This window comes from Hypoxylon trugodes (assembly GCF_022578975.1).
Source record: "Hypoxylon trugodes strain CBS 135444 unplaced genomic scaffold F4822scaffold_10, whole genome shotgun sequence".
NCBI lineage: Eukaryota > Fungi > Ascomycota > Sordariomycetes > Xylariales > Hypoxylaceae > Hypoxylon > Hypoxylon trugodes.
Window position 1 is genome coordinate 657,876 of NW_026250025.1, and position 22,791 is coordinate 680,666.

The 22,791-nt window shown below is 46.1% G+C and overlaps 7 protein-coding genes across 7 annotated transcripts; 5 read left to right on the forward strand and 2 right to left on the reverse strand.

The window, feature by feature from the left end:
* Window positions 1-250: 250 nt before the first annotated feature.
* On the forward strand, window positions 251-3,982 carry F4822DRAFT_417846 (histidine biosynthesis trifunctional-protein). Its single transcript, XM_051459476.1, has 2 exons — window positions 251-3,130; window positions 3,183-3,982. The coding sequence occupies exons 1-2, from the start codon at window positions 712-714 to the stop codon at window positions 3,380-3,382; spliced, it is 2,619 nt and encodes an 872-aa protein (XP_051309632.1). The 5' UTR covers window positions 251-711; the 3' UTR covers window positions 3,383-3,982.
* A 7-nt stretch (window positions 3,983-3,989) lies between these two features.
* F4822DRAFT_417848 (uncharacterized protein) lies at window positions 3,990-5,559 on the forward strand. The gene is made up of 2 exons (XM_051459477.1): window positions 3,990-5,229; window positions 5,293-5,559. The coding sequence occupies exon 1, from the start codon at window positions 4,213-4,215 to the stop codon at window positions 4,822-4,824; it is 612 nt and encodes a 203-aa protein (XP_051309633.1). The 5' UTR covers window positions 3,990-4,212; the 3' UTR covers window positions 4,825-5,229; window positions 5,293-5,559.
* On the reverse strand, window positions 5,017-7,229 carry F4822DRAFT_440082 (putative pantothenate transporter; the record flags this gene model as incomplete). The annotated part of the gene is made up of 8 exons (XM_051462711.1): window positions 5,017-5,229; window positions 5,293-5,466; window positions 5,537-5,619; window positions 5,679-5,965; window positions 6,029-6,462; window positions 6,531-6,639; window positions 6,694-6,876; window positions 6,942-7,229. The coding sequence occupies 8 exons, from the start codon at window positions 7,227-7,229 to the stop codon at window positions 5,210-5,212; spliced, it is 1,578 nt and encodes a 525-aa protein (XP_051309634.1). The 3' UTR covers window positions 5,017-5,209.
* A 277-nt stretch (window positions 7,230-7,506) lies between these two features.
* Window positions 7,507-9,183, forward strand: F4822DRAFT_53594 (alpha/beta-hydrolase). Its single transcript, XM_051463622.1, has one exon. It carries the CDS (start codon window positions 8,048-8,050, stop codon window positions 8,969-8,971), a length of 924 nt encoding a protein of 307 aa, XP_051309635.1. The 5' UTR covers window positions 7,507-8,047; the 3' UTR covers window positions 8,972-9,183.
* Window positions 9,184-9,961: 778 nt separating this feature from the next.
* Window positions 9,962-16,615, forward strand: F4822DRAFT_440089 (ankyrin; the record flags this gene model as incomplete). Its single annotated transcript, XM_051462712.1, has 6 exons — window positions 9,962-10,891; window positions 10,922-11,057; window positions 11,090-11,249; window positions 11,307-12,293; window positions 12,379-15,225; window positions 15,286-16,615. The coding sequence occupies 6 exons, from the start codon at window positions 9,962-9,964 to the stop codon at window positions 16,613-16,615; spliced, it is 6,390 nt and encodes a 2,129-aa protein (XP_051309636.1).
* Window positions 16,616-16,819: 204 nt separating this feature from the next.
* F4822DRAFT_53739 (putative sulfonate biosynthesis enzyme) lies at window positions 16,820-18,192 on the forward strand. The gene is made up of 2 exons (XM_051463626.1): window positions 16,820-17,930; window positions 18,001-18,192. Exons 1-2 carry the CDS (start codon window positions 17,023-17,025, stop codon window positions 18,131-18,133), a joined length of 1,041 nt encoding a protein of 346 aa, XP_051309637.1. The 5' UTR covers window positions 16,820-17,022; the 3' UTR covers window positions 18,134-18,192.
* A 36-nt stretch (window positions 18,193-18,228) lies between these two features.
* On the reverse strand, window positions 18,229-22,138 carry F4822DRAFT_53714 (uncharacterized protein). The gene is made up of 6 exons (XM_051463625.1): window positions 21,555-22,138; window positions 21,083-21,499; window positions 20,822-21,024; window positions 20,303-20,773; window positions 19,064-20,253; window positions 18,229-18,983 (listed from the first exon to the last, which is right to left on the reverse strand). Exons 1-6 carry the CDS (start codon window positions 21,808-21,810, stop codon window positions 18,524-18,526), a joined length of 2,997 nt encoding a protein of 998 aa, XP_051309638.1. The 5' UTR covers window positions 21,811-22,138; the 3' UTR covers window positions 18,229-18,523.
* Between the last annotated feature and the right edge of the window lie 653 nt (window positions 22,139-22,791).

Genomic DNA, 22,791 nt, shown 5'->3' on the forward strand with positions numbered 1-22,791 from the left:
GAGGTTGGAGTCGAACTTGTGAATGATTGAAGGTTTCCGATGATCTTTTCCGTAAAAGACGATTATCTCGTACTGAACCGGGATGTTCACTAGAGTGTAGGTGACAATTTTAGAGATGTCGGAATTAGACGTCAAGGGAGAATGTTGTATAGAACAAGAAAGCCACTGTAAATAAATCGGTAGCCAACATTTAACTTTGTAGCTGGGTGAGGCTGATTGACGGAGTGGGCCTCAAAGTAAAAATAAATGGGCCCCTAGCTATCTTCAGGGTGGGATGCACAGTTATGGAGCTAGCTCGTTCTCCACACCTGTTCTATCATGTACTTTATCACCTAATTTACTTGAAAAAGTACCGAGATCTAACTTTCATTGCACACAACCCTTCCCTAGCCTTATTTTGAAGCTATTTATGTAATTCTATATACAAATTTAGTGAGAAAATACCTCATGTGGTGGATAAACTGGCATTTATCTGTATAATAGCGGGGTACTAACGGCGTACTTTATATTCCCTATGGAGGGGTAAAAGATTATAATGCCCCGCCATCATTGGGCAATCAGACCATGCACGCCGATTTCAGGAACGTCATTGTGAACAAGTTTTATTTTTTTCCTCTCCATCTTTTTCAATTCAAGTCATTCACTTATTAATCTTATTTTGAGATTTGAGGCAATCTATTCTACTCAATTCCATTCGATATCCTAATCGCTATGGAGTCGACATTACCTCTTCCTTTTCTGATCTCTGTACCCGTCCCGCCTAGTTGGGTCTCAAGCGAGGAGGGGCAAGGACTGAGCCAAGAAGAAGTATCATGTCTGGGCTGCGTTTTCTTCGAGGTGACTCAGCAGAATTTCCAAGAACTTCTTGACAATCTCGGACAACTTAACTCCGCTGCACTTCACACTTTTTTCGATGCCACCGGCCTAGAATCAAAAGATGATGTTGTCACGCTATTGGACAATGGTGCTCGAAAAGTTTTCGTTCAACCCGAGAGGCTTCCGGACTTCACGGAGTACGGGAGACGAGTAGCTCCAGCAGTGAGCAAGATTAACCAAGTGTCGTCCGGGACACAGCATGGACTACTTCTAAAAGATTTTGACCAACGGAATTGCGATGTGGCTGGCTTCATGGAGTCAAACAAGGCCACTAAAATGCCACCTCTATATATCAAACCCATTCAAGACACCACATACGATCATTTCGTTGATATATGCTCACAACTATCCGCCATCCCTATCATCCCATCAACAGAATTAACAACAAAGAAGGACGAAGTAGGGAAGGTCTCCGTATCAAAATTATTTTCTACGGCATGGAAGTCAGATAGACCAGACAAGCTTTTGCCTACTGTTGTTTGCGATGAAGGTGGAGTTGCGCTTGGATTAGTGTATAGCAGTGAGGAAAGTGTTGCGGAGTCTTTACGGACGAAGACGGGCGTCTATCAAAGCCGGAAACGAGGACTTTGGTACAAAGGTGCTACCTCTGGAGACACGCAGGAGTTGGTGAGGATATCTCTCGACTGCGACAATGACGCTCTAAAATTCGTGGTCAACCAAAAAGGTAAATTCTGTCATCTCGACCAATATGGATGTTTTGGTGATCTCAAGGGGATTGCGAAGCTCGAACAAACACTACACTCAAGGAAACGGTCGGCTCCCGAAGGATCATACACGAAACGTCTCTTTTCAGACGAGAAGCTTTTGCGCGCCAAGATCATGGAAGAGGCAGAAGAATTATGCGATGCAAAGGCTCCCGAGGATATTGCGTTTGAAGCGGCGGATTTAATCTACTTCGCATTGACGAGAGCTGTCAGTGCTGGAGTGAGTCTGTCTGATATTGAGAAGAATCTCGACGCCAAGAGCTTAAAGGTCAAGAGAAGGCCAGGAAATGCAAAGGGCCAATGGGCTCAAAAGGAGGGCATTACGAATGGAACTGCTGAGAAAGCCAAGGAGGTCGCGAAGACCTCTGCCACTCCGTTAACATCCGCCCCAGGTACCGATAGAATAACCTTGAAGCGGGTTGATGTTAGCAAAGTCAGCGAAATTGAAGTTTCAGAGGCGTTAAGAAGGCCGTCCCAAAAATCGGCCGACGCGATTATGAACATCGTCACTCCTATCATTAACGACATTCGAACAAACGGAGATAAAGCATTACTATCTTATACTCACAAATTCGAAAGGGCGACTTCCCTTACTTCACCTGTCCTCAAAGCTCCATTCCCTCAGTCGCTCATGAATCTCCCTCCAGAAACTATCAAAGCGATTGATGTCTCATTCGAAAATATTCGAAAGTTCCATGCCGCACAAAGAGAAGAGCCTCTAAAGGTTGAAACTATGCCAGGTGTTGTGTGTAGTAGATTCTCTAGACCGATTGAGCGAGTTGGTCTGTATGTTCCAGGTGGAACCGCGGTCTTACCCAGTACGGCGCTTATGCTCGGAGTACCGGCTATGGTAGCAGGTTGTAAGAAGATTGTTCTTGCGTCTCCACCACGTTCCGATGGTAGTATAACGCCAGAAATTGTGTACGCTGCTCATAAAGTTGGTGCTGAGAGCATTGTCTTGGCCGGGGGTGCACAAGCTGTTGCAGCAATGGCATACGGTACAGAGAGTGTCAGCAAGGTAGACAAGATTCTTGGACCTGGAAATCAATTTGTGACCGCCGCCAAGATGTTCGTCAGTAACGATACCAACGCCGGAGTGAGCATCGATATGCCGGCCGGCCCATCAGAGGTATTGGTAGTTGCGGATCAGGATGCCAATCCGGCTTTTGTCGCCTCTGATCTCTTATCTCAAGCCGAACACGGTGTCGATAGCCAAGTTGTCTGCATTGCCATTGATCTAAATGAAAAGCAATTACAAGCGATCGAGGACGAGGTCCACAAGCAGGCAATGGCTCTACCACGAGTAGATATCGTGAGGAGTGCCATCGATCACTCCGTTACATTCATAGTCAACGATGTAGAAGAGGCAATGAGAATTAGCAACGAGTATGCTCCTGAGCATCTGATCCTACAACTCAAGGACGCTGAGAAGGTGGTGGACAAGGTAATGAACGCCGGTAGTGTGTTTATTGGGCAGTGGACTCCCGAGAGTGTTGGTGATTACTCTGCGGGTGTCAATCACTCCTTGCGTAAGTTTTACTCGTTCCTTCTAGTTAACATAATCAACTGACCACGACGTAGCTACCTACGGGTATGCCAAGCAGTATTCGGGGGTAAACCTTGGTTCCTTCCTCAAGCACATCACAAGTTCGAACCTGACCGCCGAGGGTCTCCAAAACGTGGGTGGTGCAGTCATGCAACTGGCAAAGGTAGAGGAACTTGAAGCACATAGGAGAGCCGTAAGTATCCGATTGAATACTCTCACCGGCGAGCAGGTTTAATACAACCCTACTGGATGATATGAGATGCCTATAGCCCAAAATGGAAGGGGGTAAATGAAGAAGAAAATGTGTTACTCACTTCCGGCTTCGCGATCCCTCTGGAGAGTGAGTTAAAACAGGTTGCCAGTCACTTTAAACTTCTGATCACCTGGTACTATCATTTTCTTTCAATTATGGTGTATAGCCTAGTATAGGTAATGGATTGATAATTAAAATGGGGTGGGGCATATAAGACAAGCAGATAGATATGAAAAAGCAATTGGAGAAAATAAGTAAAAGCATGAGTAAAATGATGTTTCCTGGTGGTGGTGGTTTCATTATGGAGTGCTAGACAAAATGGTACGCAAATATCAAAGAAAACTTCCGTTCGTCCTCATCCGAACTTGATAGCATGATATCGGGAGACACTACAAATTGAGATACGCCGAAACACGTCATTTAAGCCGGTCGAAACTCCTTTATTCAGGACCGATTGGTAATTTCTAAAGTAGGTAGCCGGGTGGGGGTTGTTTATTCGGGGTACGGTGTCGCCTTCCGTCCGATTTCTTTCACCTTTTGTCCTAGGTTTGCGCCTTCTGTATTTACACAGCCCGAACAAAGGCAACAACTTCAATGTTATTTATCTGACTCATACGTCATGTGTGACATATATAAGGAAGTAGCATAGGACCTCAACCTTTAACTTAACATTGAATGCCAAACATAACGCAGTACCTAGGTACTTACCAGCAATAGATAAACTTGTCCAACTACATCATTTTTTTCTCTCACAAGTTTTCATCTTCGGAACGTAGTATTTAATTCAGAACAAGGTTGTGCTATACATTCAAATGGGAAGCAAAATGGATGGTGACGAGGAAGTTCTGTATTTCGCCTACGGTTCCAACCTATCATCAACGCAGATGCAAGAACGCTGCCCATGGTCCTCACCCATCGGCTTAGGGTATCTACCCGGTTGGACATGGCTCATCAATGAGAGGGGTTACGCCAATGTTGTGCAACAAGACCCAGAACCACATTTACCCCCACCTACGCCTACATCTTTGGTATCGTTATCACCATTAACTCTCCCAGAGGGTGCACAGACGGTGGAAAATAAGGAAACCGAAGGTCTCTACGGTGTGTTGTTCAGCTTAGACCCAGTTGACCAAGCTCCGCTCGACATGTGCGAAGGGGTTCCATGGGCCTACGAAAAACGAAATCTTGACGTTACCCTACTCCCCAAGCAAAACACCAAGTTCGCGACGAAACTTGAGCCGAAGACCGTCCGGGCCCTAGTATACATCGACTTTAAGAGAGTTACGCCGGGGAAACCCAAGGACGAGTACATCGACCGCATCAATCGTGGCGTTGAGGAAGCAACAATAAAGTGGAACTTTCCGAAATCTTATGTAGATGTCATCATTCGACCATTTATCCCTGAGAAGAGAAAAGAAACCTGATGTTAGGCAAAACTTGGAACTGGACCTGATGGGAAATTATTCCGGAATGGAATGACATAGCGTTGCTTTGAACAAATGAGTATCTTCTAATTTCACCTATGTACACCCAAAACACCTATCACATGCAATTTGCTTGTCTTGGGCTGACAAGTCCCGGTAGTCTATGAACACCATAGTTCCCTTTCCATCGCGCGCTTTATCCTGAATTAGGGCATATGCCTTCCGAACCAATGCAAAATACAATCATGATTTCTTTACAAAATAAATTCCCAGATGCCGCGGAGCATCGGGTTTGAGCTCCATGAATTAACCTAATACCATAACCATAACATTCGCTTCAACAGTCGTGCCAGTAAGTATATTTACATGCCGTAATATTAACAGCTTAGAGTGTGTAGTAAAAGTCTGTTTAGAATATTAATTAGTAAAGAAGTGATGGTGGGTGTCGGAGATCTTGAGTTCACATACCTGGGTGGTGATCACCAAGCTCTTCTATGCTCTTCTTCCTTAGTTCATTGGCTTCATCTGAAAACTGATTCGCACGCTTCTTGTTGTTCAAAAAGCCGAGATACCACCTGAGACCTAACGACGAAAGGAACATCATGATGGACATAGCAAGAGCTACACCGTTACCGATGCTATCTGTAAGGGGAAGATTGGTAAGTAAAGTAGTCCACAAAATAAGAGGTTAATTTCGTTGGATATTACTCACAGTAAGGGGGGTCTTGGTAGGCCTGAGTTCCCGAAATAGCGAATAGATGAGGGAATATGTTAAAGAATGCGAGTACGGATCCTCTGTTCTCATGTGGTTAGCATTGTCATGAATAGATCCGATAGCATAAGGGAATATTTACCTTCGAGTGTATCCGACGAAAGACATAGCAGCCCATGTCAATTGTAACACGCTATTGGGAAACACAGAAAATGCAACGAGGCAAGTTGCAGCGAATCGGACATTGCGGTTTGTTACCCAGATCAATACAGCGTAGCCAATTACAGCGCCAACAGTGGATGCCGCAAGTACGAGTCCTCGAGCATTCGTCTTATCCGCAATCCTGCTGAAAAAGAGGATTCCAACACACCCGCATGCGTAAACTATAGTACTGAAAAGTTGCGCATTAACGTCACTGTATCCGAAGCCCTATATCACACCTTATTAGCTCATAGTCTAAGATATTGCCTGGGGGTTATGGTATACACATACAGCGATGATATCAGGCAGGAAGTTGGATAGCGACGATGAGCAAAATGCACCTCCGCAGCTGACGAGGATGAAAAGCCAGAAATGAAGGTCTAGCAATACTTTCCAGATCTGATTGAACTTCACACTAGGCTCGGACGTGTTGTGGGATCGTGCGCTTCGTCGGATGATGTGCTGCTTCTCGGCTTCACTGAAACCCCACTTAAGGCTAGACGGGCTGCTAGGTAGGAGGAATAAGACGACGAAAGAGCACGCGATGGGTACGATACCCTCGATAAGGAAAATCCATCGCCACGCCCTCCATCCATTAACTCCGTCTAAGTCCTTTGTGATAGCGTATCCGATCAGACCATTGAATGCTCCAGCTATGGTGCTCATAGACGCTACGACGGCACCTCGGGTAGCAAATTCGGAGTATTGGTACCAGAAAGAGAGATCTATAGAATAACCACATCATAAGCCATTGGTTGCGAAGACGGCAAGAGGGTTAGGCGTATGGACTTACAGAAAGTACCACCCTGGACGAACGCTTCAGCTGCTCCTATGAGGAACCGCAGAGCGAGGAGTTGGGTATTGTTCTTGATCAAAACTGTCATCACAGTTACGAATCCCCACTATTGAAGCCCTTGTTAGCCCACGATCAAATCGGAAGTCTGCGCTTGTCCTACCGTCAACATGGCACCACTAAACTGTCTGTTCGGCTGGATCTTCTTGATTAGAAGAGTACCCGGGAGCTGAAAGATTATTGTCGCGACTAGGAACACGGTTCCCGCATTCGAATAGTCACCGGGACTAAGTTTCAATTCATCAGATAGACCAGCTACCTTGGCGTTGCCGAGATCCGATTTTCCCTGTTCAAGAGTGAGTCCCAACTACCGATAACTAGGTGCATATATTAATATTTTGTGTAACTAACCATTGTAGCGAAGAAGTAGACACTAGACATGAGAGGCAAGATGTAAAAGTCAAGCTTTCGTTTTACCCTTTGCGCCAACTTCGGGTCAACATCTTCTTCTTGTTCCTCTTTGGGAATATCATCTCCTTGAGAGCTGGGAATAGACGTCTGTTGTAATAAAGGAGAAGGCTCTCGGAATTCCATCGGTTCAAGTTCAATTTGAACCGAATTCTTCGAATGCATCTTTGCTGGTGCTGGTATGTTGATATCTGTGTGGTTGTTGTTATTGTTGTTGCTATCGTTGTCCATGATGAGTGAAGCTGAAAAAAATATGCCTTGTTATAAATGTTTACAACTAAATATCTTATAACAAATACTCATGCGCCGAAAGTTCGTTCTTCGAGCGTAAGTCGCGTTTCGAAGTCCACTCAACTCTGGGCGTGGCAGGGATCCCACTCTCTAAGTAGGCGCAGGCTTAGGCTTAGCACTGGTGGCTTTTGGCTGAAACAACGAGATCATTATAGGGAAGGGGGTCGACTATTTTCATATTTAGTACGTTCCAATAAAGAAAAAGGGAAAAGTGATGCCTATCACTTACCAATTTTCATTCACCTGCCAGAATCAATTCACATGTCTCAGGAGCAATTAAGATGAACCCCTCAAGCGCCATCACGGGCTACCGATTTTTTGAATGGTAACACATGGGGTTTACTATTAGCAGTAACATCGGACTAGCGTCATCGTACAGTGAACAGGCACAACGCGAATCGCGGAAGCCAAGCCATATCGACCTAGCATTGGATTCGAACTCAGCCTGCTTACATTATTGGTAGACTGGCTATAAACTGGGGGTGTAGACCGAAGCGAATCTCGCTCTGGGGTGCCGGCTCGGCCGCCAGGATCTGCAGGAGCCGAGCGAATTTCGCTCGATGTGATTCTCACGTCAAGCCGCAACCGCATCAGGGACGGAGGATATAGCAAATTGCCGTTGGAATACAAAATTACAGCCATGCGCTCGCAGTCAAGCGAAAGATGGACACTTACGCATACGCTCATCTATTTCCCGATTCGATTCTTGGCATTAACTGCCGTGCGACAGATAGAAGCAGTGTGACAATACCTACTCCATGGATAGGCCATTAACAACTTCCGAGGTCCCCCATAAGTTCCTCAAAACAGCGCTTCTCGTCGGTCATGTTCCTCACCGGGTGCTCGCTTCCGACCCCCGCGTGTCTTACGCACTCTACATCCCACCAGAGCACTATAGCCACGGTGCAGGACTCCCCCCGCCCCCTGCCAAGCTTCCTTTGTTAGTTAGCGTACACGGAACAAGGCGAGATGTGTTTGACATCTATGACCTAGTCCCGTTTGCCGAATCCACGCGATGCGCCGTTCTCACGCCGCTCTTCCCAACCGGCCTAGACGGCCCTAACGACATTGATTCATATAAAGTGTTGCGATCTAAGACTTTACGTTCGGACCTGGCGTTTTTGTCGATTCTTGACGAGGTCGCAACTCGATACCCGGGAATTGATGCCGAGAAGGTCTTTCTTATGGGTTTTAGTGGAGGTGGTCAATTCTCACACCGGATTCTCTACCTGTATCCTGAGCGACTTGCCGCTGTTAGTGTCGGCGCTCCGGGACGTGCGACATTTTTAAACGACCAGCAAGACTGGCCGGTTGGAATTAAGGATGTAGAGACACTCTTCGAGAGATCCATTAATAAGGACCTCATCAAAAAAGTTCCGATCCATCTCGTTATCGGCGACGAAGATGTCAATATACCAGGCGGTGACGAATTCTGGTCCTGGTTGAGTCAATTGAAGGCTCAACGGAGCATTGGAGGCGTAACCGATAAGAAGGGTAAAGACTTGCCGTTTATGGAACAGGGGAGACTCGATACTATTAACGACCTCCGCAAGTCATGGAAGAGTGATGGGATAGAGGCCCAGTTGGATGTTGTCCCTAGGGTGTCCCATGATGCTAGAAGCGTCCGCAATTTCGTCTTAGCATTCTTACGGCCTTTGATCCAGGGACATTTGAGTAACTGAGCATAAGATTCGGAAGTCAATGTCAATTGTCGTTGTATGCTACGCAATCTGTTGGGCTCTGCACATATGTATTTGTAACTTAGGAACACGCCCAGCCTCGTGCGTCATTGTATACGCAATTATATGCCAAGGGACCTAGGTCATACTGCACGTACCATATATGTACCTAGAAAATTTCCCTCACCGTCATTTGCCTTGCCGACGTAATCGGATATCCTACTTCTTGACGTTTAACTTGACCCTCCATCCCGCAAGTAAACAATTATTAAATCAGATTCGAAAGCCGCTCGACGTTTCGTTGAAGAAGAGCCATATCTTAGTATGGGATACAACAAGACCAAATAACCAAATTACAATAATAAGCAAGTCGATCAAGTCATACAAAATAAAAACAGGAAGGGTGGTGGGTGTCGCCGAGTAATGTGCTGGGCCAATCTTACGGTTGAGCCTGCATATAAGGTAGCATGTTCTCCCATCATTGTTTGGCAGGCCTCGCCATTTACAATGTCGGTGTTCCGCCTGGCGAGACGCCTTCTCAAACTATCATTCCAAGTTACTTCCCGCCTGCCTGCAGTACCCGCCTCCTCCTTGCTGTCAAACGAACAGAAACGAACAGAGGCTCTTTCAATTACGCCAATCAAGGTTGGATATATTTTCATAAGGCTTTATCCACCTTGAGATCCATCTGATTTCTAAGGGGAACAGAAGATCATGGGTACCCTCTGCCTTTATTCCTCAATCTACAACTGAAAGTACCTAGGTAGGCTTTCTCGTCTATGATTGAAGTGTTGCACAACAGCCAAGGCGTATTCCACTAGCTAACATGCATGCGCTTTGGTGGCTATGCACCGCAGAATAGTGTTCGAGGTATATTTGCTTGCCGATTCCCACTCTTCTTGTCTCTTCATACCAATTGTCATCTTAACGTTCGATTTTCACTCAGTTTCATTCCCTTCACTTTGAGCTATACCGCCGCAATTTCTGGCTACCATGGCTGATCCATTATCAATCTCGGCAAGTATTGCCGGGGTTGTTACATTGGTTGATGTTGTCTTCATCCGTTTGATGAAATATGTTAGATCCGCAAAGAATGCTGTCAAAGAGACTGAAGCTCTTGCGAGGGAGATTAACATGTTGGGTGGCGCTTTAAATAGCCTATCTAGATTGGCGAGAAGCTTTGATGATGAGCCATCTTCCAACAAATTGTTTCGAATGTATCATATTGACGCGTGTAATGATATATTGATGGAAATCGATAAGAAACTGAAGAAGCCTGATGATAACTCTCTTAAGAAGAAAGTCATATGGCCGCTCACTTCAATACGGGTGAAAGAGATGCTCGATGACTTATCCCGACACAAGCAAAGCGTCGATCTCGCCCTAGCAGCCAATTCAATGGACCTCCTCTTACGCTCCTTAGCTCGGGAGCGGGACCTTCAGGCAACTTCATTAGAAACCCTTAATGAAATTAAAAAAACTCGGGAAGTTACAAGTCGCATCCGTCGAGACCAGGAGCGTGAAAAAATACTGAGTTTTTTCCTCGAGTGTAATCCACAGCAGAATTACGATATGAGTCTTAAATTACGACATCCAAGAACAGGATTATGGCTACTACGGACACCACAGTTTCAGACTTGGCTCTCGGAGGAAAGTGGGAGGCTATGGCTGACGGGAATCCCCGGCGCGGGAAAGACAGTCCTTGCGGGCACTATCATTGAAGCCGCTCTAGCACAATGCGACGACACCATCGCAGCTGGGTTTTTCTTTTGTGACTACAAGGTCGAAATGACCCACATACCGACAAATATTCTCGGTGCATTGGCTTACCAGATAGCTATCCAGAAAGAAGAAACATATGCAATTCTAGAGCGATACTTCACCGATCTACATCCCACTCGTGGCCTACCCCGCGATCCCGATGTAAGAGGACTCGAGAAGACTATAAGAGAGATGGTGAAACTATATGACCGTGTCTTCTTCGTGGTGGATGGAATTGATGAATGTGGGAAATATGTCGAGAATGTCCTTGAGACACTTTGTTCCGTGTCCGAAGACTCTGATAACATTTCAATGGCTCTGTTGAGCCGTATGAGCCCAACATTAGGGATTGGCTCGAAGACGATTTTGTCTGCGAGCGAGTCGCAGCCCATACGGAAGATATCACGGAATACGTGACCGCGGAGATTGAAGAGCGCATACGAACTAAAAGGCTTCGCGTTGATGATCTCGAACTAAAGGGCGAGATCGTGCATGGCCTGATAGACGGTGCCGCCGGGATGTAAGTATAACATGCTTTTATCTAACATAGTATATCGATTAACAACTTATTTCTAAGGTTCCGGTGGGTGGCCTGCCAACTAGATCATCTCCAAGATTGCACGTCCGACAAAGAGTGTCGTGACGCTCTGAAGAAGCTACCTCCTACCCTTAACGACACGTATTTGCGCATATTGGGGCGGATTCCACCGAACAAAATGAAGATCGTTGAACTCGCATTAAACTTCATCGCTTTTACATGGCCAAGACTCAGCATACAACGGCTTAGGGAGATCTTATCCATCCCGGAGAACGGAAGATTTCTGGAAACCAGCGGTATCATACGCGAAAGCGCAATCCAAAGATTATGCAGCAGCTTCATAAGGAAGTCAAATGACGAAGACTACTTCGAGTTCGCGCACTTCTCCGTCCAGGAATTCCTTCAGAATGATTCCTTGCTCGACGGCCAGTTCAAGCAATTCCTGGTTTCGGAATCGCGTTGTAATGTGCTCATGGCAATTCACTGCCTGAACTATCTACAACTCAAAAATTTTGATCATCACCTCGTCGCTGCATGGAGGGAGATAGATTACATGAATGATAGGAACATTAAACACCCATTATACCAATATGCTACTTATTATTGGCCCATATACGCAAGATATGAGTGGTCCAACGAAGAATTATTTGAATCTGCAATTGAGTTATTCGACCATAGAAAGACAAATACGTTCATTTCGTGGATCGTCCAATTCTTAGTAGAGTGCGAGGGTTATCAATATGACTATGAAAATAACTACACAACAATCGAAAAGATTCTCAGCCCGGAGTTCACTACACTGCATGTAGCATGTTCACTAGTACTTCCGGCTGTTTGTTCTGTTTTACTAGAACGCAACATGGACACGGCAAAACAAAGTCCTTTTGGAACACCGGTTCAGTGCGCAATACACCCATTTACCTTATTCAGAGACACTTGTGATTATGAGACCTCGGATTTTTACAGGCATCTTATGCCATGTTTCGGAACAGGACGATCCACTGAATGCGCGACACAAACCATTGAGTGTCTTGAAAGCTGACTCAAATCGAACAATGTTAAAATCTTTCCAAAAGGAGAGTTTATTGACACTTACGCTACCCTTATTGAGATATAGTGGTGATTTTTCCGTGATCACATTATTATTATCTCAGGGCGCTCCCTTGGACGAGCGTGATGTAGGGGTTTTGTCATCGGGTGACAATCGTGAAAACCTAAGTCATCTAGTGCACGGAAGGCAAAGTTTCAAGAGATTTATGCAGGTTTTAAACTTGATGATAGATCAATCTCATTTCCATCGAAAAGTCTATTTGCTGTGGTGGGAAGTGGCGGTTCGTCATCGTTCGAGCTTTGTGCTTGATCCAGATTTCGTCAACCCAAAAATTTCTCTTTCCTCCGATGTACAAGAACAACGCCTTATTTCCGCCGTTCGGGTGGGCGATATGAATATGTTTGCGCAGATACAAAATGTCTCCTGTTTCAGTCTACCTGATATTTTGGATCCCGGTGGCAAACGGCTACTACATATGGCCTTAGAAGACTGCGCAAATATTGATAAATGTCTGGCAATAGTTAACTTACTTCTTAAGGAAGGCTGTTCTTTATTTGATACTGACAAAAATGGACATTTGCCTATACATTCTTGGTTCCTCCGGTATAATTTGAAGGATAATAACTACGATTATGAGCCTTTGGCGAAGTTTCTGATCGACAATGGAATGACGGCTACCTTCCAAGGTTCCAATGGCCGAAATTTGTTACACTCGAAATTCCTGAGCTCTCAATGTCTATCAGCCTTTTTACGGTGTGAAGAGAAATCAAACGTCGAATATGCACTGCGCATGGTAGATAACGAGGGATACACGCCATTGTCTAGAGCATTAAAGGAGCACTGGGGAACGTCGGCATCTATACTCTTCGAATGGGGGGAGAAGGACCCGGAAACGTGGCAAAGCCCAATCCCAACGCTCCTACTAGCTGTCGATGCAACTTGTGAAGACGTATTTCGAGGAATTTATAACGCAGGGGCAGCCTTAGAAACGACTGGCAATGGATACTTGACACCACTTCATTATGTCTCCCCTGATAATTCTCTCGAATTCGTTAATTACCTCAAATCGCTATATCCCAATGCGTGCAATATCCGCATAGACGGAAAACTCCCCATAGATACATGTTTAGAGAAGTTATCTGAAGGGAGTTACGGGTTTCAACGGTTTCGACATAAGGAAGTTATCAAAACCCTCTACCCAGTCAGATTACAAGACGACGAGAAAGGGCGGATATGGGAACAGTTTACGAAGCTACTAAACCTTAAAACAATGTTTCAGCTTTACTTGAATGAAGTAGTGATGGAACTTATTCGGCTAGGATGCTTGAAGTCATATGAATCCTCTTTTCAAAAACCAGCACTTCTTTCATTACTAAAATTCGACGAAGGGAAACTCCAGGGCCTTCGTGATATTTGGCTGACGTCAAACACCATTTGCGGTATCGTATATTATACGAACCAATGGACCAAAATTCAGTCCTCGCCATTGATCGTGCGGCTACTAAAGGCGGCTGTTGTTTCCGAAGATACTAATTTAATAAAGCTTCTCCTTGGCAAGGGCGTTGATGTCCATCGTATAGTAGAGGGGATGTCAGCCTTGGAAATAAGCTGCCAATCAACATTAGAAATGTTTCAACTTCTCCTAGACTACGTAGATGGGGGACGCTTAGACGACGTCAGCCCAACTCCTCCAGGATTAGGGCTTCTGCACCGTCTTGCTATCCCTAACGGGGCTGAAAAGGTCACCACACTATTGCGAAGAGGTGCAAACCCCAATCTTCGCCTTGGGGCTTTCCCAGGCCTGCCAGCCATAACGTATCATTTAAAGAAGTCCCGGTTCTCTTCCTCTATTACTTTGCTGGAACATGGCGCCGACCCGACAAAACTCGACGAATGGGGTTTCGACGCGTGCCTCATGGCCGCGTGGAAAGGCGCTGTAGCTTTTCTTAAAACGGTTTTTGAAACAGAAACGACGTCGTGGCGATCAAGATGGAAAAGACGTGCCGACTTCAGGGTTCGTATAGGATCGTCAAATGTCACTATTTTAGGATGCAGCGCTCTACATTTCGCTTCATTTTCAGGGAACATTGACTGTTTGAAGTTTTACATCGACCGCAACATCCTCTCTGATGTCAACATAACTTCTGCCAACATGTTCACTCCTCTACATTGCGCTGCATTGGTCGGAAATATTGACGTAATCAAATTTCTGCTTGAGAGAGGAGCGAACATTAACGCCAAAACAGACTACGGTCAATTATCGTTACATCATGCGGCCATGAACAGGCAACTTAGCGCTGTTGAAGTACTGATAGAATCCGGCAGCCAAATGGCGATAGATAGTTCGGGTATGAGTCCTTATCTGTACGCCCTTCAGCTTGGAAACCAGGCTATCATTGACTGTTTCCGCGACGAGGAGAATCAAATTAGTTCCGGGTTCAATAGCCGCAATTGGGGGGGCACTAGGACTCTTTCCAATAGACAACAGAAAGGGCACGCCATAGCATTGGAAAATGCCGTCGTACACGGTGATGCTAACCTCTGCGAAAAGTTATATCGAGGGGGATGCCACCTAGACGCCGATCTTTCCAGTTGCAATGGATGCTCCCCTTTACTTCTAGCTATCCGATGCCAAAAACCTGATGTTATCAAATGGCTACTTGCGAACGGAGCGTCAACCTTAAAGCCGAAATGCAAAGAGTGCGGAGACGGCGGCCCTCTCGACGGATTATTAAAACACACTGCCCTGAACGACGTTCTGGGGATTGTCTTGGAGAAATACTTGAGTGATGGGGGCAGCTTAATGGGCGAGACGTTTAACCCAGTAATTGAGGCAGTCAAGAATAACAATATTGGGGGGCTAATAATTTTATTTGGGCATATAGAGCAGAACGCCTGGCATTACGCGTTAGTATTTACCCGTATGCTCTTTAAAATCAACAATGCATCCCTCCAATATGGCTATAGAAATAAGGCGGGATGTCAATGGACGAAAATAGTCTCAATACTCAGCAACCGGCCCTGGAATATGGAGAATCAGAGAGGCTCGCCGTCGCTGCATTTAGCGGTGGAATACGGGTATGTTGAAATGATTGAATGTCTTATCGAGGATAATGCGCATTTAAATGCTAGTGATTACAGTTTACAAACGCCATTGCACATAGCCGCATATTCAGATGGAACCGAAGCACAGAAAATAATCGAGATTTTGATACGCCACGGGGCTGAACTAGAATTGAGAGATGATTGGGGATGGACACCGTTAATGAGAGCCACCTTTAACGGCCGTCAAGACATATTCGAAACTCTATTAAACGCAGGCGCCGACCCGCATACCGTAGATTACGAATCGACAAGTGTGGCTCATATATCGGCCCAATATGCTCCTGGATCTGTGGGAATACTCGCTAGCCTCATAAGTTGTGGGATCAACATTCATAATAAGGATACTAGTGGGCGTTCGATTCTCCAGCTTGCTATGTGCCACAATCAATTTATGACGCTCGTCCTAAACGGTAATTACAACGTCCAAGAAGCGGCACCATTTTCTTGGAGCACATCCCAAGCCTTAACGGTCCCGTCGTGGCTCACAGATACATTTAAAAGGGTTCGAAGGCGAATCTCCTCCGATGATCTGCGGAGGATTGCGAATACTGAACCTGAAGGTTCCTGGAGTCCTCTGTGCATTGCTGCATCTCTGGGAAAGTTCAAAATGATGGAAAATCTTATTGTTCTCGATGCAGATTTAGAATTCGAGGGCTGTCCAGATGGAACCGCTCTTATGGTTGCATGTCGTAGCGGAAGACTAGAATCGGTCATCTTCTTAGTACGTCGTGGAGCCGCTCTATCGTACCATAGCCCTAAAGGGTTTCGAACCGCGTTCGACAAAAGAAAAACCTCAAAGCGTATTCTCGAGTGGCTCCTAGTCACTAGGTTCACCGGCCAGCCTAAGATCAAGGAGACCCCACATGGAAATACGTCAATAGAATCACTCGTACCGCATCCTTGGAGTGGTATTATGAAGGCTGAATTGGTCATCAGTGGGGATCTTGAGAGGCGCTCTGACCAGTCATCAAAAGATTATTGGGTATACTTGATGGAAGAGAAAAAGAAATGGAGAGGGAAGGTTGTTCCGGCCGCTGATAAGCGCAGGACGATTCGCCCATTGAAGTTAATTCCGAAAGAGCGTGTTCGTATACACCCAGATGGCTATGAAGTTCCTAGAACAGCAGACTCTCTCAATACCACACACAGATGGAATTCCTGGAGCATAGCGCCTTTCATCAATCTGGGTTAGATTTTACGTCGTATAGGTCCTTATTAGACGGTTTACATATATGCAGCAGTTGGCTGCGTTAATGCAAACACGCTGTATTGCAAGATCGTGAGTACGCCTGTTCGGCAACGGGGTATTCCTTTTGGAATGTTTTCGGCCAAAAGAATTGTTGATCATTTCCATCGCGTCGGGAAGCTAGACTAATGAATTGGTTTCCTTGACATCAGGATGACGTTAACTACGATCATGTCGTGACGCAAGTATGCTCGTGGCAAGACAGGAAGCAAACTAAACTAAGTAAACGCAAAACTCATAGCTAAATGAATGAGAAATATCTAGTGAAGAAATAATAGAAATTCATGTGTACTTACTAGTGAAACGCGAACTCTGACTTGAGCTTGAATTGAATCTATAAAAAACTTCGTAAAATGGCGAATCCACTACGTTCGCTCGCGACCACAGCTCTTCGCCAAGGTCGCATCGGCAAATTACCACACACCCTTAGTCCAAAATCCCCCCTACTCACATCCACTAACATCGCTACACAATCCCGACCATTCACAAGAACAGCCGCCGCCTTAGCATCATCCTCGCCATCCTCACCATCCTCACCCGCCAAAACCCTCCTCGAAGATCAAGATGCAGGGTTCGGCTTCGTGCGACACAACCCCGCGCCACCGAAGCCGCGAACGCGGGGCGTGACTGAGATCCGCGGGCCGTACTACACAGTAATGGGGCCGCGATACCTTTCCGATGTGCTAGAGACGATGGGGCCGCATGTCGACGGCTTGAAGTTCGCCGGGGGGTCGTTTAGCTTGTTCCCCGAGGGACCACTACGCCAGTTGATTGACTTGGCGCATGCACACGGCGTGTACGTCAGTACCGGTGGTTGGATTGAGCATATCCTCGCTTCAAGCGGCGGCGACGTCGTTGGCGTGGTTGATAAGTATATCGCGCGATGTCGTGACTTGGGCTTCGATGTGGTGGAGTTGAGTACGGGGTTCTTATCGCTGCCGCAGGACGACTGGTTAAGGCTCGCGGAGCGGGTGCAGAAGGTGGGGTTGAAGCCCAAGCCCGAGTTGGGAATTCAATTCGGCGCTGGTGGTGATACTGAGGCTGCTGAGTTGCAGAGTATTGGAACAAGCGATCCGAGCAAAGTGATTAATATGGCGAAGCGGTTTGTGCAGGATGCTGGTGTTGAGCGTGTTATGATTGAAAGCGAAGGGATTACGGAGAATGTTCAAGCTTGGCGTACCGATGTTATCCAATCTATTCTTCGTGAGCTACCCTTGGAGAAAGTCATGTTTGAGGCGGCAGACCCATCCGTATTTAATTGGTAAGTACATTTACTTAACTCCGAGATTTATTCCTAATAAGGGAGTCGAATTGTTGACATTGGATATTAGGTATATTCGAGAATTCGGCGTTGATGTGAATCTCTTCGTCGACCATTCGCAGATTGTCCAGCTGGCTGGGCTCAGAGCCGGTATTTGGGGTAAGAGTGACACATTTGGCAAGATCACTACCTTCAGGCCTTGAAGTTTGTCGTCTTGGACGTTTCGAAGTCGTATGAGCGGTGAGCGTTGCCTTGTGCTATTAGAAGGTTTGGTTTCGTGACGGTCAGGATTGTCAGTCATTAATATCTATTTGGGCGGTCTCACGTATCAATCGTACGCGACCGAAGTTCTTTCTTTATTCCTATGACGAATGTCCATGATGAGAGTATACTTGCACGAGTTAGTATGCTAGGGATTACTATTAGAATGTCCGAGCCAATAACTCCACTCCGCGGAGTTGTTGAATGGTGGGATTTGGGTTTAATAAAATCACCTCGCTGTACCTTCTTGATGAACCGCATGTAGGAAGTGTTCTCTTTGATATATTTGCCAGAAAATATATTTACGTGGAATGGTTATTGCCATGAACCTTTCAGGGTTCATCCCCCGATTTCTTTGGATCAGGGACATCAATCATACATACACTCTCAAGCGCATTTATCCATCTACCCAAGGTAGCAGAATGTGAATGTTTGACATGCTGGCGGAAATGGTCCGCTCGATAAAATTTCTTTGACGAGTTGCATTCTCCGAACTTGTGGGTTTCTCGCACATGAGTAAGCCTTTCGTCCCAATCCTTTTCGGTGGCATGTTTCGGTATGCCTTCTCCGCTTCGAAGAAAATCTTCTCCGCAATACCCACATGTATCGGCTATTCCGGGTTGGTTGAGGCTTTCCTGGAAGATATTTGTGTATCCGGTTTTCAGGATATTTGAACATGACCAAGCTTGCCGTCGCACATGAAGACTATTCTCATGGCGCTCGGCTTCATTCTTGGACTTGAAACGAGTTCCACAAAAGCTACATTGGTACTTTCTTTCGTTCTCGTGAGCGCTACGAATAGATCAGTACTGAGCAAAAAAATTGTGACAAAATATAGAAAACGTTTATGGCTAACGATAGAAACCGCATACCTTAATTCTTCCATGGTGTCAAACTTCTTCGGCTTCTTAGGGCAGCATTCGCAAACGAATAGTCCTCGGAGGCCGTCATTGGTATTACTACTTGCCGGGCGCCGCTTGTTTAGCGTTCTAGGTAATTCAAGAAAGCTTTCGTTGCTGCTTTTATAGTTCAATGAAGGTCTGTTCCCTTTTGATGGACTAAGATAGTTAAACTGATCTCGATGATTCGGGGGACTTGTTCCATAGAACCTAGCCATCTCGGCCAAGCTGTCTCCGCTACCATTCCATCTGGTAGAGCTACTTGTACCGTATGCGAAAGAGTATGCTGAAGACATCGGAGATGCAGGACTAGCTATTGGAAGGCCTCGGCTTCGTACGTCTCTTCCATCTAATACGCTAGAAGAACTTCCATTCCGCCGCATGAAGCCCGTATCCTGTAAGGGAGAACCAGCGCGTCGTTTCGCACCAGATCTAGTCCTCAGAGGAACCGAGAATTTGCGACTAGATTGTGCCATCTTGTGTGATTGGAAAATGGACGGCCGTGGGCTGAACGGGCTAAAGGCCCCATGGCTCTCGGTGTCGTCGTTACCCATGCTAGACATGGAGGATAACGGTATGTCGTCTTTGAAACGTACGGTAGGAGACGAGTCTCTATCATGATATAGATGCCTTAAATACTCAATAGAGCCGCCAGTATCACATATCCATCGTTCCTCAGTGAAAAGCGCTTTCTGCGCGAGTCGATAATATTTCACGAGTCGTAAATCCATATGAGGGGGTTCTTCCTCGAGCGACCATGCTGACATTAGGGGGTCGAACGAAGCTGATGCCGCTTCGAATAATTCTAGCGCAAGTAAAAGGTAGGTAGCATCGGCACATCTTGTTTCGGAACTGAGCTGAGTCTCAGTCTCGGCTTCTACGAATTTAATCGTTCGTCGTACATAAGACTGTATCCAAAGACCGTAGAAAGTCGATAACCACCATCTCTTTTCATGAAGGCGATTCTCCTTTCTGAATATTACCTTAGACAGCTCGTCTGTAAAAGACTTGACGTTGGAGGTAAGGTCTTGGAAAGGCTGTATTTGACATTTGTCGGCCTTACAGTCATCGTGTACCTCGGGCACTAAATGACCTCCTTCATACAACCTCAAAATTTGTATACAATTAACGAAACACTCAGTAGCAATAGGGACGGCTTGGGACTAAGATGAAAATTAGCATGGGTTTAGAACACGTAAACTCATCGCCTACCAGGCCGTATTCCGTTTCGTAAGTGATGGCAGCTTTCATGACATCGAGGGTCTGCTCGGCGGATTTGATGTGGAGTACCTCCTTCGCGGCCACGATGTCAATGAGCCCCCATGCGATATGAATTGCGTTTGCCTCGACGTCATGCCTCAAGGACAAAGTCATGTCGGTTACAAGAGGTATCGGGGAGCATAGAATCTCGAGCACAACCTTCGTATACGTATCGCCTCCGGCGACACAAATATCATCGAGACGGGCCGACGCGTCCCGTAAACACTCTTCAGCTCTACGAATTCGTATTATTGTATCGAGGGTTCCATCAACGTCGATCCCGCCGGTGAGACTAGCCTTTGGACATAAGGTCACATCTCGCATGTGATCTAGGAGCGTACCACGCTTACAGCCGATAGCTTGCCAGCGAGAATTGTTTATCCCCGATCGAGGACATGCCTTACAAGGCTGTTCAGGGTCGCACTTGAGATAGTTTAGTATATACCGTACCCATAATTAGAGTCATATTACCTTTTTTCGAAGGATTTTACACCTCCAACAAGCACCAACCTCCTTCAACGTGCGGGACAATCCAGTCCAAGAATTTCGTCGCGGGAGAATGGGGGCTGATTGTAGTCTTGTCCGACATAACTCTTGTTCATCCTCGGAAGGTCCTGGATATGGCGGGGTAGCCAAGGAATAATTTCCAGCATCTATCCAAGATTCAAAATTCCCTATTAAACAATAAGCATTGCCGTTTATTTCTAAAGAGTATTAATTGCGGTAACCAACCGAAGTCTATCTCATCAGGTATCATGCCCATGTTCATTGCAGGAACATCACCGTGAAGGAATGGGGACAGGTTGTTTCCGTTGGACAACTCGTCATGTTGCTTTTGCTGAGAGTTCCACCGAGGGAACTGTGGAGGGGGCAGGGGAAGCAGAGGTTCGGACGACGCAACAGGCTTTTGGGCAAGCCTTAATTGCTGTTCGTGTTGCTGAGAGTTATTCCCGTAAGTCTTCTTTCGAAGTTGGATTGTACCTAGAGAAGTATCATGCGAATATTGAAGGTCAAATTTTGCTGCAAGTGCTTGGACAGTTGCCTGTCTGGATAAGCTGCAACTCTCAAGGTCGAGATTTTGGGCCGACGGGTTGTTCGCAAATAGTAACAGTGATGTATACTCGTTCAATACGGCCGGATCATTCATGTCTTCAAAATTTAAGTCTGGGTTGGGGTACGTCTATCGAATAGGGTCTAGACTTACCCAATGGCGTATTGGCATAGGGCCGCCTTCGCTCAACGTTGGCGTTGGCTATGCTACCATTGCCGGGTACATCTTCTATCAAATCGTCGATTGTGGCAGATACAACTCCAATCCGATGGAAATCCGACTCTCCCACTGATAAATTGACCTTAAGAGAACCCTCCTCCATGGGATCCATCTCAAAAAGAGCCCATGGTTGGTCATTGTCTATGTTATCGAAATGGAAGTCGTCCAAGGTGATAGGGTCGTCCGCCATGTTAGGTACGTGAACCTCACACCACCAGGTTTTTGGTAAGGTGGGTTAAAGTTATTAGGGAAGCCTTTGGCGGGGTCCATCGAAGGCTTACAAAACAATCCAACCCCGCGACAATATCAACGAGATGGTGTCGTCACCTTCGGATGGGCGATAGTCAATCCTAGGAGCCTGAGGGAACCAAGATGAAGGAAAAGCAGTCGGTCCATAGGGTAGTTAAGGTAGGTAGGGCTACTATAGGGCTGACAGGGCTGACAGGGCGGTCCGGTCAATAACAGCTTAGCGTCGGTCGGTAATATTGTAGGATCGTGGCGATCTACCCAATCCAACATTGCGAATATCCGATTTACGTACCCACCGCAGCCCGTCGTTATGTAGGGTAGTCTACCGCATATATAGCGGTCTACAGCGCATACTAGATGAGACATGACACACCTTTTTCAATTCGTTCATCCAGTAAATGGAAGAGTCTTCACCATCGGTCACCGACTTTTCACCTTATTCAGCCTCGTCGACTCTAAAGGTATTCCAGCATAGCAACATGGAACCACGATGGATAGGATGAAAATAATAGGAATCGTATAAAGGAAGAGAGCTGTCGAAGGTAAGTGAAATTGGATATCCCTACCCCCCGCATAGTTCCCTTCATTCCTTGTTGTCATGACATTGTGTTCAAAAGATTTGGATGCTCTTCAAGGTATTGGAGCATGGAGCCAGATTGCTGAAGCTTCGCCGACAAATAAGATTCTAGAAATTGAAAATGTCGGGAATGTTGATGATGCTAGCGTCAGTAATAATTCGGAACTCCTAAGTCCTATAAAGGCATGGGAGCCAACTTTTGACGCGCATTTTTGGCATCGATTTCATGGCACTACTATGAATGACGAGACTAATCGTCATCAATATAGCGAAGATGAAACTACATTCGGCGCCATGACTGAAGTCTCGAATAGCATGAATCCACAGCCGGCTACGCGAAGCTCG

Excerpts from the sequence above, each read along its gene's own strand:
- F4822DRAFT_417848 (XM_051459477.1), top strand. The coding sequence starts at position 4,213 with ATGGGAAGCAAAATGGATGGTGACGAGGAAGTTCTGTATTTCGCCTAC.
- F4822DRAFT_53594 (XM_051463622.1), top strand. The coding sequence starts at position 8,048 with ATGGATAGGCCATTAACAACTTCCGAGGTCCCCCATAAGTTCCTCAAA.
- F4822DRAFT_53714 (XM_051463625.1), bottom strand. The coding sequence starts at position 21,810 with ATGGCGGACGACCCTATCACCTTGGACGACTTCCATTTCGATAACATA. Across the intron at positions 20,774-20,821 it reads GTAAAATCCTTCGAAAAAAG|TGCGACCCTGAACAGCCTTG; the intron begins GTAATATGACTC and ends AACTATCTCAAG. Across the intron at positions 20,254-20,302 it reads ACGAAACGGAATACGGCCTG|TCCCAAGCCGTCCCTATTGC; the intron begins GTAGGCGATGAG and ends TTTTCATCTTAG.
- F4822DRAFT_53739 (XM_051463626.1), top strand. The coding sequence starts at position 17,023 with ATGGCGAATCCACTACGTTCGCTCGCGACCACAGCTCTTCGCCAAGGT. Across the intron at positions 17,931-18,000 it reads GACCCATCCGTATTTAATTG|GTATATTCGAGAATTCGGCG; the intron begins GTAAGTACATTT and ends ATTGGATATTAG.
- F4822DRAFT_417846 (XM_051459476.1), top strand. The coding sequence starts at position 712 with ATGGAGTCGACATTACCTCTTCCTTTTCTGATCTCTGTACCCGTCCCG. Across the intron at positions 3,131-3,182 it reads GGGTGTCAATCACTCCTTGC|CTACCTACGGGTATGCCAAG; the intron begins GTAAGTTTTACT and ends ACCACGACGTAG.